We start from the raw sequence: 12930 nt of genomic DNA, 5'->3' as shown, positions 1-12930 counted from the left end.
GAATTAAACAAGTTATAGGTGACAAGCATCAGGTCGAGGTAGAAAACCTGGCACATCACCACCTGTCTCTGCCACCCAAAGGACTACCCAGAGGAAGCAGCTAAGAGGCAGCCCAGTATGGCAGCTTCGTGTGAACGACAGAAATATAGTGAGACTGGGGAACTCAACAAAGGCAGAACAACCCCTGTTCTAGATTCTTAACTCGAAGGGAACCATTCCAAAGGCACAGTACAGACTGTAACCCGGAGGGTTATGAATCCATGGTTCTGAACTACCTGCTCCTTCAGGAGTCTCATCCAAGGAGACAAAGGAAGCTAACACTACCCTAGGTCTCAAGTTGTTTCTGTAAGTCATTTTGAAACAAAGTGGCCAGCAAACAATTACAAGGCACTTGAAGAGACAAAGCAATGTGTACCAGAATTAATAGAATATAGAGAATAGAGGGTAAGAGAGTGATGGATATAGTGAAGTCTAACTTAATTTAATCAAAATCGCAAAAGGACAGGAGAAGCTACTGGAGCACAGGTAAGACTTGAGAAGGTCAGAGCTGAGGATTTCCCAGTGCCAGTCAAGGAAGCCGGCTGACTGGTTGCAGACGCCCAAGCAGGACAGATAAAAATAAATTCATATCTAGGTGTGTCAGACCAAACCTGCAGAAAAGAAAAGGCAAGACAAAAAAATCAAAGACAAAGTTGTTTTATGGACAACTAATTTTTCAGCAGCAACACCGGAAATCAGAAGACTGAAATAAAATAACTGACAGTCTAGAAACTATCTTTCTAAAATGAAAGCAAAATAAAGACATTTCTAGACAAACAAAACCTGAAATAATTGGGCCCTGGCTGGCATGGCTCAGTGGATTGAGCGCAGGCCTTTGAACCACAAGGCTGCCTCTTCGACTCCCATCAGGGCCTGGGTTTCCGGCCAGGTTCCCCAAGTTGGGAGTGTGCAAGAGGCAACCACACATTGATGTTTCTCTCCCTCTTTTCCCCCCTCCCTAAAAAAATAAATAAAATCTTTTTTAAAATCCTGACAGAGGGCCACCAGAAGACCCACACAAAAAGAATTCTCAAGGACGTTCTTCAAGTGGGAGGAAAGGTCTCCCATATGGAACCTTGGAGGTGCCTCAGTGAGTCGAAAGCAAAGAGGAGCTATGAGCAGGGGTTGGTTTGTATGAACACTGGCTGTAAAAACACTAATAATGTCTTGTGGTGCTGAAAGTCGTCATCATATTGATATGTTAGAGAACTAAAAGATATAACCACAATAGCTATGAGCCCTGTGAAAGCAGTCTTAGTTAAGGCATGCTAAGATCTTTGTGTATCATGGAGGAAAGTAAAACTGTAGATCATTACTAGACTTTGATAGGTCAAGGATCCGTGTTGTAATTTCTAGGTGGCCATCACAAAAAAAATAGAAGAAAAAAAGATATAACTCCCAACCTAACAGAGGAAAACATAGAATATGTTATCACTTCAAAGGTAAACGAATTAGATGTCCAGGGGAAAGACAAAGTCTAGGTTTTTTCAAAAAGGCAATAAGTATATCCTTACAAGAGACACATCTGAAACAAATAAACAAAAAATTTGCAAGCTAAAATAAATGAAAAAGTTATATACAAATAATAACCAAAGATCTAGCTTTATTAGTTTTAGATAAAGATCAAAATAATTGTTAAAGTCAAAGAAGGACTCTTCAAAATGACCCAAGTTTAATTCCCCAGGAAGACCTAACAGTTTTAAATCTATAAAGCAAAAAAAGGACAGAGCTATAAGGAGAAATAGAGAAAGAAATCTACAATTTCTTTGACATGTTTTAACACTCCTCTCAGCAATTATTAGAACAAATAGATTTTTAAAAGTTACTGAGGTTATAGAATATTTAAACAACATAGTTAACATGCCTCACTTAATGGATATATATATATATATACACACATATACATATATATGTATATATACTATGCCAAACTACATCAACATGTAAATTATTTTCATGCCACAAGGAACGTGTATAAAAATTAACTGTATGCTGGGGAATGAAATCATGCAAAGTATTATCATAAGGACAATTTAATTAGAAAGTAATAAAATGCATTCAGAAAAGTATTTGATAAACGATGCCTTTTAAAATCATCTGTTCATGATAAGTCTGCAGATAGGGGTCAAAAATTGAGTCAAGTCCTTTAATCTTTTAAAGAGTTTTTCTAAAGAAAGTCTTGGACATCAGCTCTAGGTACAGACTATATTTCTTGCTAACTAAGAACGATTTGATGAGTTCGTTTAGAACTCAGATAGACTGGGCCTCCAGAAGCAGCATCAGCTTTATATATAATTTGAGTGTGTATCTTTCATGTACTTTCCTATGAATGCTATATTTCACAATTCTTAAAAAGGTAGTTTACAAATAGTGTACCTGTAATGGAGAAACCTTTTTACAGTAGAGGCATGAAGACAAATTTATTTAAACCTTTCAGAGAAGGGAAACTTTTCCTCAGCAGCAGGGCCATCGAGGACAGTGGAACACAGCATGGCTTTGCAGTTAAAAATCTCAGCGCGGACTGGGTTCGGGGCTGAGCTCTGCCACTAACTAGCTGTGCAACTTCGAGCAAGTCGCCTAGTGCCTCTGAGCCTGCTTCCTCGCCTGTAAAATGTAGACAATACCACCTGCCTCACAGGCTATTTGTAAAGATTAGCCCACTACATGAATTTGGAATAGTGCTTGGTACATACTGGGTACTCAGAGCAAGCTATTAAAAATTTCTAAAGGAGAACCAAAACTTCAGAACTTGAGTCACAAACCATTGATCGGGGGCCAGGGAATGTATTTCCTTTTCCTAAGACTTTGCAAGTCAGTAAATCAATTCTCTGTCTTGCCGTGGAATCAGTTCTATTGCCTGTGACCTCAACCCCGCCAGGAAAACGTTTTTGAGCAGGAATGAATTTGACGTGCAAGCTGCGTACTCACCCCAGGGGAGGCCTCCTGGCTGTCTTCAGGGACAGGGCCACCGATGCAGGGCTGGGGATGCAGCTCAGGGCCATGCTGTGTCTCATTGCCTGTGACAACAACCCTGTGAAGCAGGAACTGTTACGAGCATCCCAATTTTAAAGATGAGGTACAGAGAGATTAAGAGCCTTGTCTAATAAGCGCTGGAAGATAAGTCCACCCGGCCAGGTCAGTGTGGCTTCTATTAGGCTTGTCTGTGCATTCCCAAAATGCTAGTTTAGTTTTTGCTTTGACTGAACTTTTGGGGGAGAATTTTATCTGCTCATATCTTGGAATGGCTTTCCCCCCCACTCAGAAGAGAGTTTTTGTGGAGTGGGTGTTTATTTTTCTGATGCTGACAAGACAGATGGGCTCCCTCAGTGCTACAGGTAAATTCAGATTTCCCTATAGCCCTTTTTCATGTTCTGTGTTTTGGTTAATATTAGGTCCATTTTGGATCAAGATTGGTAGGTTTATTACATGCACAGGGGATGAAAATTAGGACCATGATTGTATGAACTGTAATAGAGCAAATGTTTGCAATGCTTAGCATTCTCTCTTAATTTGTGTTAGAAAAATGTATTGGATTTGATTTGAATTTCAGTAATAATTTTGCTGCTTCCATATGCTTTCCAAATGAATGTCAAGTAGCTAGTCATCTTTATTACCTAAAATCTGGACTAGGTAAGCAGGGCGGTGTCTAGCCCTGTAGGGCACCTTTGTTCAAGTTAGGAAAGGGGCCCTCAGTGGGAACACACAGGGAAGTGAGGCTGGCGGATGGCCCCTTTGTGAGAAGACAAAAACATCTGTTCCTCCTCCGGGAAAATGCAGCTCCTTGCCAGGCCTCCTGGCTTGCTGAGAGAAGCTGGGGGTAGATTCCACCTCCTCGTTCCAGGCCTCTTAAAAAAGTAGCCTCAGGTCACGGACCCCCACACTTGGCTCTCCTCTGTTGCACTGCATGAGTGCTGGGGTTTGAAGCACGGTGTGATCGGAAACTTTCTCCAGCACTGACATGTCCTGGAAACAAAGGCAGGAGATGATTTCAAATTTATAATCATAACAGGTATGAATTCTCCACATCTCCTGGGATGGAAGAATGTCACATTTCCATATTAGATGAATGAAACTTGTTCTCCCTTGACCCCCCCTGTCTGAATGAATTGGCAAGAAGCTCAGCAGTGGCCATTTGGGGCTCCCACCCCTTCCCAGATTATCTAAGCTCACAGGGTCTGGAAAGGGCGCATGCCATCGTAGAGAAGAGCACAGGTCTCTGTGGTTGCTGTCGCCCCTGAATGTCACCCCACCAACTGTCTGGGGTGCTTATCAGTTTAAGGCAAGAATCTGATCAGCTGGTTCAGGTTTGCCCTAGGCTATCTCAGTCACTGGCCAGACCATAAATTGCCTGCCTGTAGGTCAGGACCCACTCCTGGTCCAGTCAGCTATGGCCAAGGAGTGAGATCATGTAATATAAACAAGGCCACTCAGTGTTTATCCAGAGCAAAGCATTTGACCAGCACCGTAATGCGCATACCTTAGAGCAGTGGCTCTCAAAGTGTGATCCTTGGACTAGCAGTACCAGCAGGACCTGGAACTTGTTAGAAATGCAAGATCTTGGACCCCTCCCCGCAGGCCTCCTGAATCGGGAACTCCAGGGAGGGAGCCAGCTGTCTGCATTTTACCAAATCTCACAGATGATTCCAATGCACGCGCAGGTTTGAGAACCACTGCCTTAGGCTAAGCAAACAACACATGGACTGAAAATGGACTTTGAATGAAATCCTGAGAGGAAGTTGGGCAGTGCAGTTCAGCTTTCACCAAATGGGAATGTTGGTGCAAGTTGCCACTAAGGATCAGGAGAAAGTGCTGTTTGTTTTCAGTCCTGATTTTGTGGGTGCCACATGGTAGTGTTTCTGGTGTCTGCATTCTCTGGATCGCAGCACCTGCCCGCCCCGCCTCCCCCATGAGCTAGGACAAGTACTGCCATTCCGCACCCCCCACCACACCTTCCTGCAAGATACTTCCTGACCCTCGCAAGGCACATTCCTCATTGTGGCCAGCCCAGCGCTGGCTCCCTCCACAGTCTGACAAATCCTGCTTAATAAGTGATTGTGTCTCTGGTTAGGATTTTGTTTTTCTCCAAAAAAATCAGTTAACTATTTACTTTGAGTCTTGTGACATTCACATCATATACACCTCTCCTGTCTGTTGCTGGTCAGGTTAAGGAGTTCAGTTTGTTAGGGGTTTGTTTTTGTGGCTCTGATTTATGTGAACATGGATGAAAACAACTACCACATAGAGCAAGAGAGAAGATGGGAAAGACAGTGAAGGAGAAACCTTCTCTGTCCTTCCAGGGGGTATGAACAGCTTAAAACCTAATCTAGGGTTTGCTAGGATTAGGGTGAGGTTAGCAGGGTGCAAAATGTGAGGAGATGCCAAAAAAAAACAGGAATAGAGATAAATGTCATAATGCGGTATTTTTAAAAATCCAAATCAATGCAGAAAATCCAGGGTAAACAAAGTGTCAAATTTTTAAATAGAGACAGGATCCAGTTTCCTGTTTAGCCTGGCAGGTCTGTTCACTCAAGATGACAGCTGAATGCGCCCAGCCTGGGGCCAGCACCCCAGTGTGAGTGCTGCAGGGTGGACGCCTTGCCAGCTGCGTGTGCTGCAGGACGGACATTCACTGTTTCCTGCAACTGAGGGTGGGACAGATATGCCCAGCATCCTAAGAAGTGGTCCTGGAATCAGAAAAAAAGATGCTCTATTCCTAATTGATTAAAGTCTCTACTAGGTAATTTTCTTTATTCACAAAAAATCACCTTGGAACTTCCATTCACATCCCTGGGAGTGCACTTCCCACTGTCCGCCTGCTCTTGGTCAGCGGAGATGGCTGCTCAGATGCCTCGTCTAAGGTGGGGCTTGTCTGGTCCAGCGGGACAACAGCCCTGCCATTTCTCCCTCCCCTCCCCTGAGGCTCATTTCTCTGTTCGTGTTCTGTCTTGGGTCTCAGAATCAGAGCTGTGTGATGGAAGAACAGTAGAGGAGGCGTCGCTAAGTTCTTACCCCAGCCCAGCCACCCAACACAGCAGCAGCCCTGGGTCAATCACATCTCCTCCTGAGGCTGGGTTTCCTGGTCTGTGACAGGAAAGACTCAAACTAGGCTATTCCAAGGTCCTCTCTGCTTCTCAAGCTCTGTGTTTCATTCCACCTCAGAAATTTCACATACACAGGTTCTCATTTTTATCTCCTCTTCTCACTCCCCATTCTGAGGGCCTTTCCAATGCTTCAGGAAAGTTAATTCCCCCTCTCTTTTTTCCATAATACATGGTTGATGACATGAGTGAAGTATCTTGGATTCGCACGTATCAAAGCTGTGGTTCTCTTTTCTGTTCTTTCCTTTCCTCCTTTCCTCTCTTCCTTTCCTCTCTTCTTCCCTCCCTCCCTCCCTCCCTCCCTTCCTTCCTCTCTTCCTTCCTCCCTTCCTTCCTCTCACCCCTGTATTGACTCTACACACTCAGGCAGGAAAACAATACCTTACTTTGTGATCCTCAAATTAATTCTGACTTGCAGCTCCCACAAGGCTGCAAAAATTCAATCTTGGGCATGTTTAGGGACTCCCCCCAGAACTCCTTAGGGCCATGCAAACACCTAAAGACTTTCTGGGTTTCTGCAACATGGCTTGTTGACCTCACTAGTGTGTAGTCCACGGTGAACATCACTGACAGCCTTCCCAAACCCTCAACCCTTGTGGGCAGACAGCCCCACCGTTTCTGGGCCAGGCGGGCCTGGGCTCTTTGCTCAGGTGGGAGCTCCTGTGCTGATGGTCTTCCTCATCTGGACATTCCAAACTCTGTTCCCTCCCCTTCCGTCTGCATAATAGCCATGGAAGCCTTCTCATGTGACATGGTTGGGACAGGGGAGACTGCTTGGCTCACTAACCCAGAAGGACAGTTCACAGATGTCATTAAAGGCATACATATCTCAACGATTGTTTTTTAGCACAAAATAGCACATGAATGCTTATTTTTCAATCTTTTGCTTTTGGTCTAAGACCTTTTTTCTTTAAGAATGAGCATACCATTTAGTTGTGATTATTTTTCTTTAAAATATTTTCATTCATAATTCATCATCTGTGATGTTCACTTTTAATTTCTTTATAGCCAGTGAGAATTTACAGATGCTGTGAAGCTATATGAGGGAAGAATTTTTTATATTAATTTTATTTCTCCTACATATTTTATAGTACCTCACCCACAACTGATTTGAGAGGATTAGCGAATGGCCATGGCCTAAGTCTTCCCAGACATTCAACTTAATTTTCACAGAAAGTACCTCTACCTATATATACTTACACTTCACTGGTTTACAGGTAATTTAATAACAGCATGCTCTAAATACCAAGTACAACAGGCCTTAACATGGTTAGGAGCAAACTTAACTGACTCCTGGTAAGCACTTAACTCAATTGCTGGAAGCAGAAGTCAGGGGGCATGTTAGAGAGTGGCCCGTTGGTCACAGACACCCAGTGTGCTGCGGACGTCAATCAGCTGTCCTACAGAAGATGGGAAGCGCGGGCCCATCTACCGCGTGCAGTGGAGGTCTGTAAAGGGGGGTTTGAAATATTTACGGCATCGCTCACAACTGTGCTCTTGCCAGTAGGTACCTGCATCAAGACGCAGAGTGGAAAATCCTGCATCTTGAAACATACAAGGATGCAAAATAAGTACGCTTTCATTTCAGTTCTTGAAGTTTCAAATTCAATTTCACTGCATTTTCTTAAATTGATAGGATATTTTAAATGTATCTTTGCTTGTTCTTCAGGACTTCAGTTAAAGTAATTGATTTTAAACTGTCCTTGTTCAACCTCTTTCATAGGTATTACTGAGGAGTTACTGGTATATTGCTCCCCCCCCAGCAAAAAAAAAAGGGGGGGTGGGGGAGAAGGAAAGAGGGAGGAGAAAACAGGAGAGAAAGAGGAATGAAAGAGAATAATTCCTGATTTCCATACACAATGGATGTTTGGCTCCTAAAGAATCCACATTCCGGCCTGGCCAGGTGGCTGAGTTATTTGGAATGTCTCCCGTATCCCAAAAAGGTCACGGGTTCTATCCCCGGTCAGAGCACATGCCTGGGTGGTGGGTTTGATCCCAGGTCTAGGAGTCTATGGGAGACAACCAATCAATGTTTCTCACATTGATGTCTCTCCCTCTCTCTCTTTCTCTCTCATCCTTGGTTAGGATTTTTTTTTAAATGCAGATGTCCCTGTATGAGTGTCACATTGACTATGTGCTGAGAAAGTGTAGATTTTTCCTGCAGTAGATTTTCGTGGCCATCAGTTGGGTTGTCAAAAGGAAGAGAGATGTTCTGTTTCTATGTGTCAAGTTTGTGGGTGTGGAACCAGACGGAGCCACTGCTGGCTTGTTTAGTTGTGAAATGACTTTAGATTTCTCATCTCCTTCTAGTGTCCACGGTTGTGTCTGAGCCTTGTCATCTAGATGTCTTCATAGAGGAAGCTAATTTAATACATTGAGCCATAAATGTGTTTAACCACTGGATTTGCTGATAGAGAGATCTTTCCAAGGCATAGCTCTGACAGTGACACCTTTCAGCTCAAAAACACTCCATCTTCTTCCCTCTCCTAATGAACTAAATCCTTCAGCTTCGCTCTGGCATTAGATCCCTCAGTTATCCTTCAGGACTGGCCCGTGTCTACACTCCACTCAGGACACACAGGGCTCCTTGTACCCTGGGCATTTGCTGGCGTTCATGTCTGGTGAGGATGTCTGCATTCCCTTCACCCCTGTACCTGTCCGGTGTGTGTGGGGGCTGCAAGTGACAGAGATCCCCCTCCCCAAGGACAGGTTTTATTTTCCTCAAATGGCGTATTTTTTCTTCCTTTATGCCAGGGTTTCAGAAGCTTCTTTACTGTCCATATCTCTACTTACTGTTTGTTTTTAAATGGACTCACTTTGTTTCTCCTTCAGTCCATTTACTTACTACAGAACATTTATAGTGGTGCTCTACAAGGAAAAACACATTATCCCCGATAAATAGAAGGGCACCGTAAAAGGGAATCATGGAAAGCGTGAGAGCCAAAGGATAGCATGCGAGCACCTCTCGCTCAGGGACAGCTTGCCCGAGGCACCCTCTGCCTTGGTTGCACCGTTACAGACTGGAGGCAGCGTTTCTCCCCGACGGTGTTAGGAGGGTCGAAGGAGAATGGAAAGTGAGTAACCTCCTCATTGCTTTGTAAAGTAACACCATGTCCCTGCACCATCTCAAATAACCTGTACCAACTAAAATCGTCTTGAGTGGTCTATGCCCTGCACTTTGGAAAACAACACACTAGTCCTATGACATGGTGAGCAGTTAATGGGCAAGAAGTGATCCTCATTTGTCATCGCATCCTCCGTCATTCCAGGAATCCATTCCTTAGGTCTCTAAACTGCCCCAGTGTCCTCCTTCTAGGGGACACTGAGGAGCCGCAGGAGCCACCATGTTATCTGGTGGCAGAAACGAGTGGTTATTTCTGCAGCACTAGCCTATTAGATGGGCCTGTCGTCTGTGACATCTCAAGAGAGTAGGTTCTTCACATTTGGTCTCAGGATGGAGAACCAGTGTTTTCCCTCAAGTTCATGTGTATGTGTGTGGGGGTGATGCATGTAGATTTTCCTGGCCATCAGTTGGGTTGTCAAAAGGAAGAGAGATGCTCTGTTTCTGTGTGTCAAGTTTGTGGGTGTGGAACCAGACGGAGCCACTGCTGGCTTGTTTAGCGGTTGTGTCTGAGCCTTGTCATCTAGATGTCTTCATAGAGGAAGATAATTTAATACTCCGATGAGGAGAGAAGATAGCAGAGGAAGACTGGAGTTTTCTGGACTTCCCTAATTCACAAAGCTGCATCCGTGAAACACTCCAGTGCTCTGGCAGTTGGGTTGTGCAGTTTCCTACCTTCGATCAAAGCGTCTGGGAGTTAGAGGGGACTCTGGGGACTGCCTTCCCCTCCTCCTCCCCTCGCCCTGCCCACTCGGTCTCCTTGTGTGAAATAGGAGACCCAGGCCGGAGAACAGGTGTCCTGCCCATGATGGTCCAGCCTGTCAGGTGCACATCGGAATGGAATCCAGATGTTCGATAGCAAAGTCCATTGCAGTGGCCCTCCGATGACTGACTGGAGTTGTTCACAGACCTTCTTCCTCCCTTTTCAGGCAGTGCTGAGCCCGCTCATAGCCATCGCACTGAAAATATCCCAGATTCACGAGCGGACCGGCCGGAGGGGTCCCACCGTCATCACCTGAAGGAAGGAAGGAAGGAAGGACCCCTCACCAGGGCCAAAGGAGAGCGCTCGGCAGGAGACACATCACCCACACCTTCTTGCTACCTGTTTGTGCCTCTTATGACTTTGGGGGGAAGGGAAGCGCGAAAGCTAATTTGCTGGTGGGGTAGGGGGAGTGGGTGGGAAAAGAAAAACATCTGTTTTTATTTGGCTGTTGGTCAGTTCTTCCCAATGCAATAGGGTCTTCAGTTGTCTGTTAAAGCTGCACTGTCACGTGTTACTATATTATCACACAAAGGAAACTCCCCTTTTGAGGAAGGGTCCGTGGGCTAGGAAACTGTTAGTCATGACACCTGGGCATCGTTGGTCCCGCTCGGAGAAGGTTCTGAAATAGACTGGAGGAGAGTCCAGTGCCGGAGTCCAGCAGACCGAAGCCACAGGTGCCTTGGCAGACCTAAGAAGACACTCCTGGGCACCTAGGAGGATTCGACTTTACGTCCAAGGTCAGGTTTTCCATTAGGAAATTTGTAGAACTCCTAAGAGCCCGCCTCAAGCCCGCCGACCCCCGACGGCCCGCTGTCCCACCTCCCCATCTCCGGGTCCCCATGCCACCCCCCCTCCCATCTTCTAGAGCTGTCTACAAAGCACAAAGGCACGCTTTTAACGAAACCCATCGAAGGGCGTTTTCCTCTCTTATTTTGTAAATACCAGTTTAGCTATGAATCTGGCTGCATCCCTTCAAATTCAGCCATTCATATGCAGGTGGGAAACATTTTCTTGGCAGGACCTCGCAAACGGACACTCCACATGTTTCCGACCCTTCCTTGATTCCATCACCGAGGGTGACACATGGCTTATACTCATTCCCCCCGGGGAGACAAAATGTCACCATGTCTGCTATTTCTCTTTCTCTCTGCTATCTCATCTCCCAATAAAGGCCTGTTTTAATGCACTTGTTTGGACACAGTTCAGCTCTCACCTACAAAGGCTGTAAAAGGAGACAATGAAATGCTGTAACAGTAGGACATGAAGTGGGCACTGGAGGAAAACCTTGCTGGGACTACAGATATGGGCAGAGTGGGGACCCCTGCTGGCAGCAGAGGGTCACGGCAGGCTTTCTTTGCCAGAGACAAGGATATTGCAGCTTTAGCAGCCGCCCTCGGACTCTGCCAGGACGCTGGGTGCGTGGGACCTGTTTGCGTATGTTTTGCTTCCTTGGGAACAGCACTCTCACTTGTGTCATTTGCACAGATGACGTGGCGTGCTCTGACTGTTGAGCAGTTTGTTATTGCTGTGGTCAAGATTAGTGCAAGCATCGAAACATCCCCCACAAGGTGTCTGTTTCCATTTTTCTATCCATGCTTCTGTCAGAAACGTGCTAGGACATTTAGTATCCAATAAAAAAGAAATTCCTTATTTCATCCTTATGCAAAGATTGTGGCATTTTGCTTATTTATTTGCCTTGCCCTTTGAGAAACTCCAGGATCAGTCACTGTCCCCATAAGGCTGCCTTTCAGAACACTAGCAAGGGCTGGTTTTCATCATCGTGACCTTAGGAATGTTTTAAATAAATGGAACAGAAAAATTGCTCATAGCAGGAACTGAAGTGGCATTTAGTCTTTCATTGTGAGTATCGTCCCTTCGAAATCATAGGAGGCTGACTTTGAGCTAAGACTCTAAAGAACTGGTTATGACATTTATCAGCAATGGAATACGGTTTGCCAGCTGCCTCCAGGTCCCCTGCGCGGTGAAGTGCAGGTCCCCAGCGGCCTCCCAGCCACGCCTCGGCTCTGAGTTGGTCGGCACCATTAGACACATTCTTTCTTGGCTCTAGGTAAGAAAATATTTATTTTTTTCTTAAGTTGCTGAACTTTTAACCATTTTGAACCTTCCATGTCCAAATGTGAATTAATCCTCATTTAAAAACTCCGCCTCTTTATTTCTGTACAGAGTTGTGTGTGTCCAGCAGCCCAGTGAACACTCATTCATTCAGCAAACACTGGCTGGACAACTCTCTGCAGAATCCTGGTTTTGGTGCAGGGAGGCGATGTAGCGAACATTATCCCTGCTCCTAGGAGTTCGTACTTTGGAAACAGGAAGCGATGACAAGAACACACAAAGAATCGGGTAGACGAGAATGCTACCACAGAGGCACAAGCCACGTTCTGTGGAAGTGCACAGCGAGTTTGACTCAGAGACGGCGGGACAGAAGCACCTGAGCAGTTTCCCAAAGAGAAGAGTTTCCCGGGACTTGTAACCATGTATGTAATTTCTCCAGGGCCAACTGCAGTGAGAACAAAGACTAGGAGTTGAGGGGTAGGAGGGCTTGCTGTGGGCCCAGAGAGCGGCTGGCTTGGATGAGTGGGCCTGGAGCGAACACAGCGTCAAAAATAGGGAGAGCCGATGCTGGGCCCAGTGACGGAAGGAAAGCAGCAGCTGCACAGACCTCTATTTTTGCAGAGCGGCTCTAGGACACGGCCTCTCCCTGGAACTTGCTCACACTCACATTGCCAAGGTATGCTGTCTGCTTGACACGACAGCTGGGCTTCCCTTGCTGAGTTATACATTCCTGCCCTCTCGCCTTATCCTCAGAGAGGTGAAAGACAGGAAGTCACTCTTCTGCACTTAATGTTCATTGTGTTCTTAAAGATGGAGCTCCAGCTACCAGTTTTTCT

The 12930-nt window shown here is 45.5% G+C and overlaps 1 protein-coding gene across 1 annotated transcript in view; it reads left to right on the top strand.

Moving 5' to 3' along the window:
* The window catches only part of PGM5 (phosphoglucomutase 5), a 170770-nt gene extending 159088 nt beyond the window's left edge, over positions 1 to 11682 (top strand). Inside the window, exon 11 of the mRNA XM_037165571.2 lies at positions 10188 to 11682. Coding sequence (XP_037021466.1) covers positions 10188 to 10277 — 90 coding nt within the window. The 3' untranslated portion in view covers positions 10278 to 11682. The remainder of the gene's footprint in view (positions 1 to 10187) is intronic.
* The last annotated feature ends 1248 nt before the right edge of the window (positions 11683 to 12930 follow it).

This window comes from Artibeus jamaicensis, unplaced genomic scaffold, assembly GCF_021234435.1.
Source record: "Artibeus jamaicensis isolate MK-2021 breed Jamaican fruit bat unplaced genomic scaffold, CSHL_Jam_final scaffold_1964, whole genome shotgun sequence".
In the NCBI taxonomy this organism is placed as follows: Eukaryota; Metazoa; Chordata; class Mammalia; order Chiroptera; family Phyllostomidae; genus Artibeus; species Artibeus jamaicensis.
Note: the sequence above shows the minus strand (reverse complement) of the source record. Positions and strands in the feature narration are given on the sequence as shown.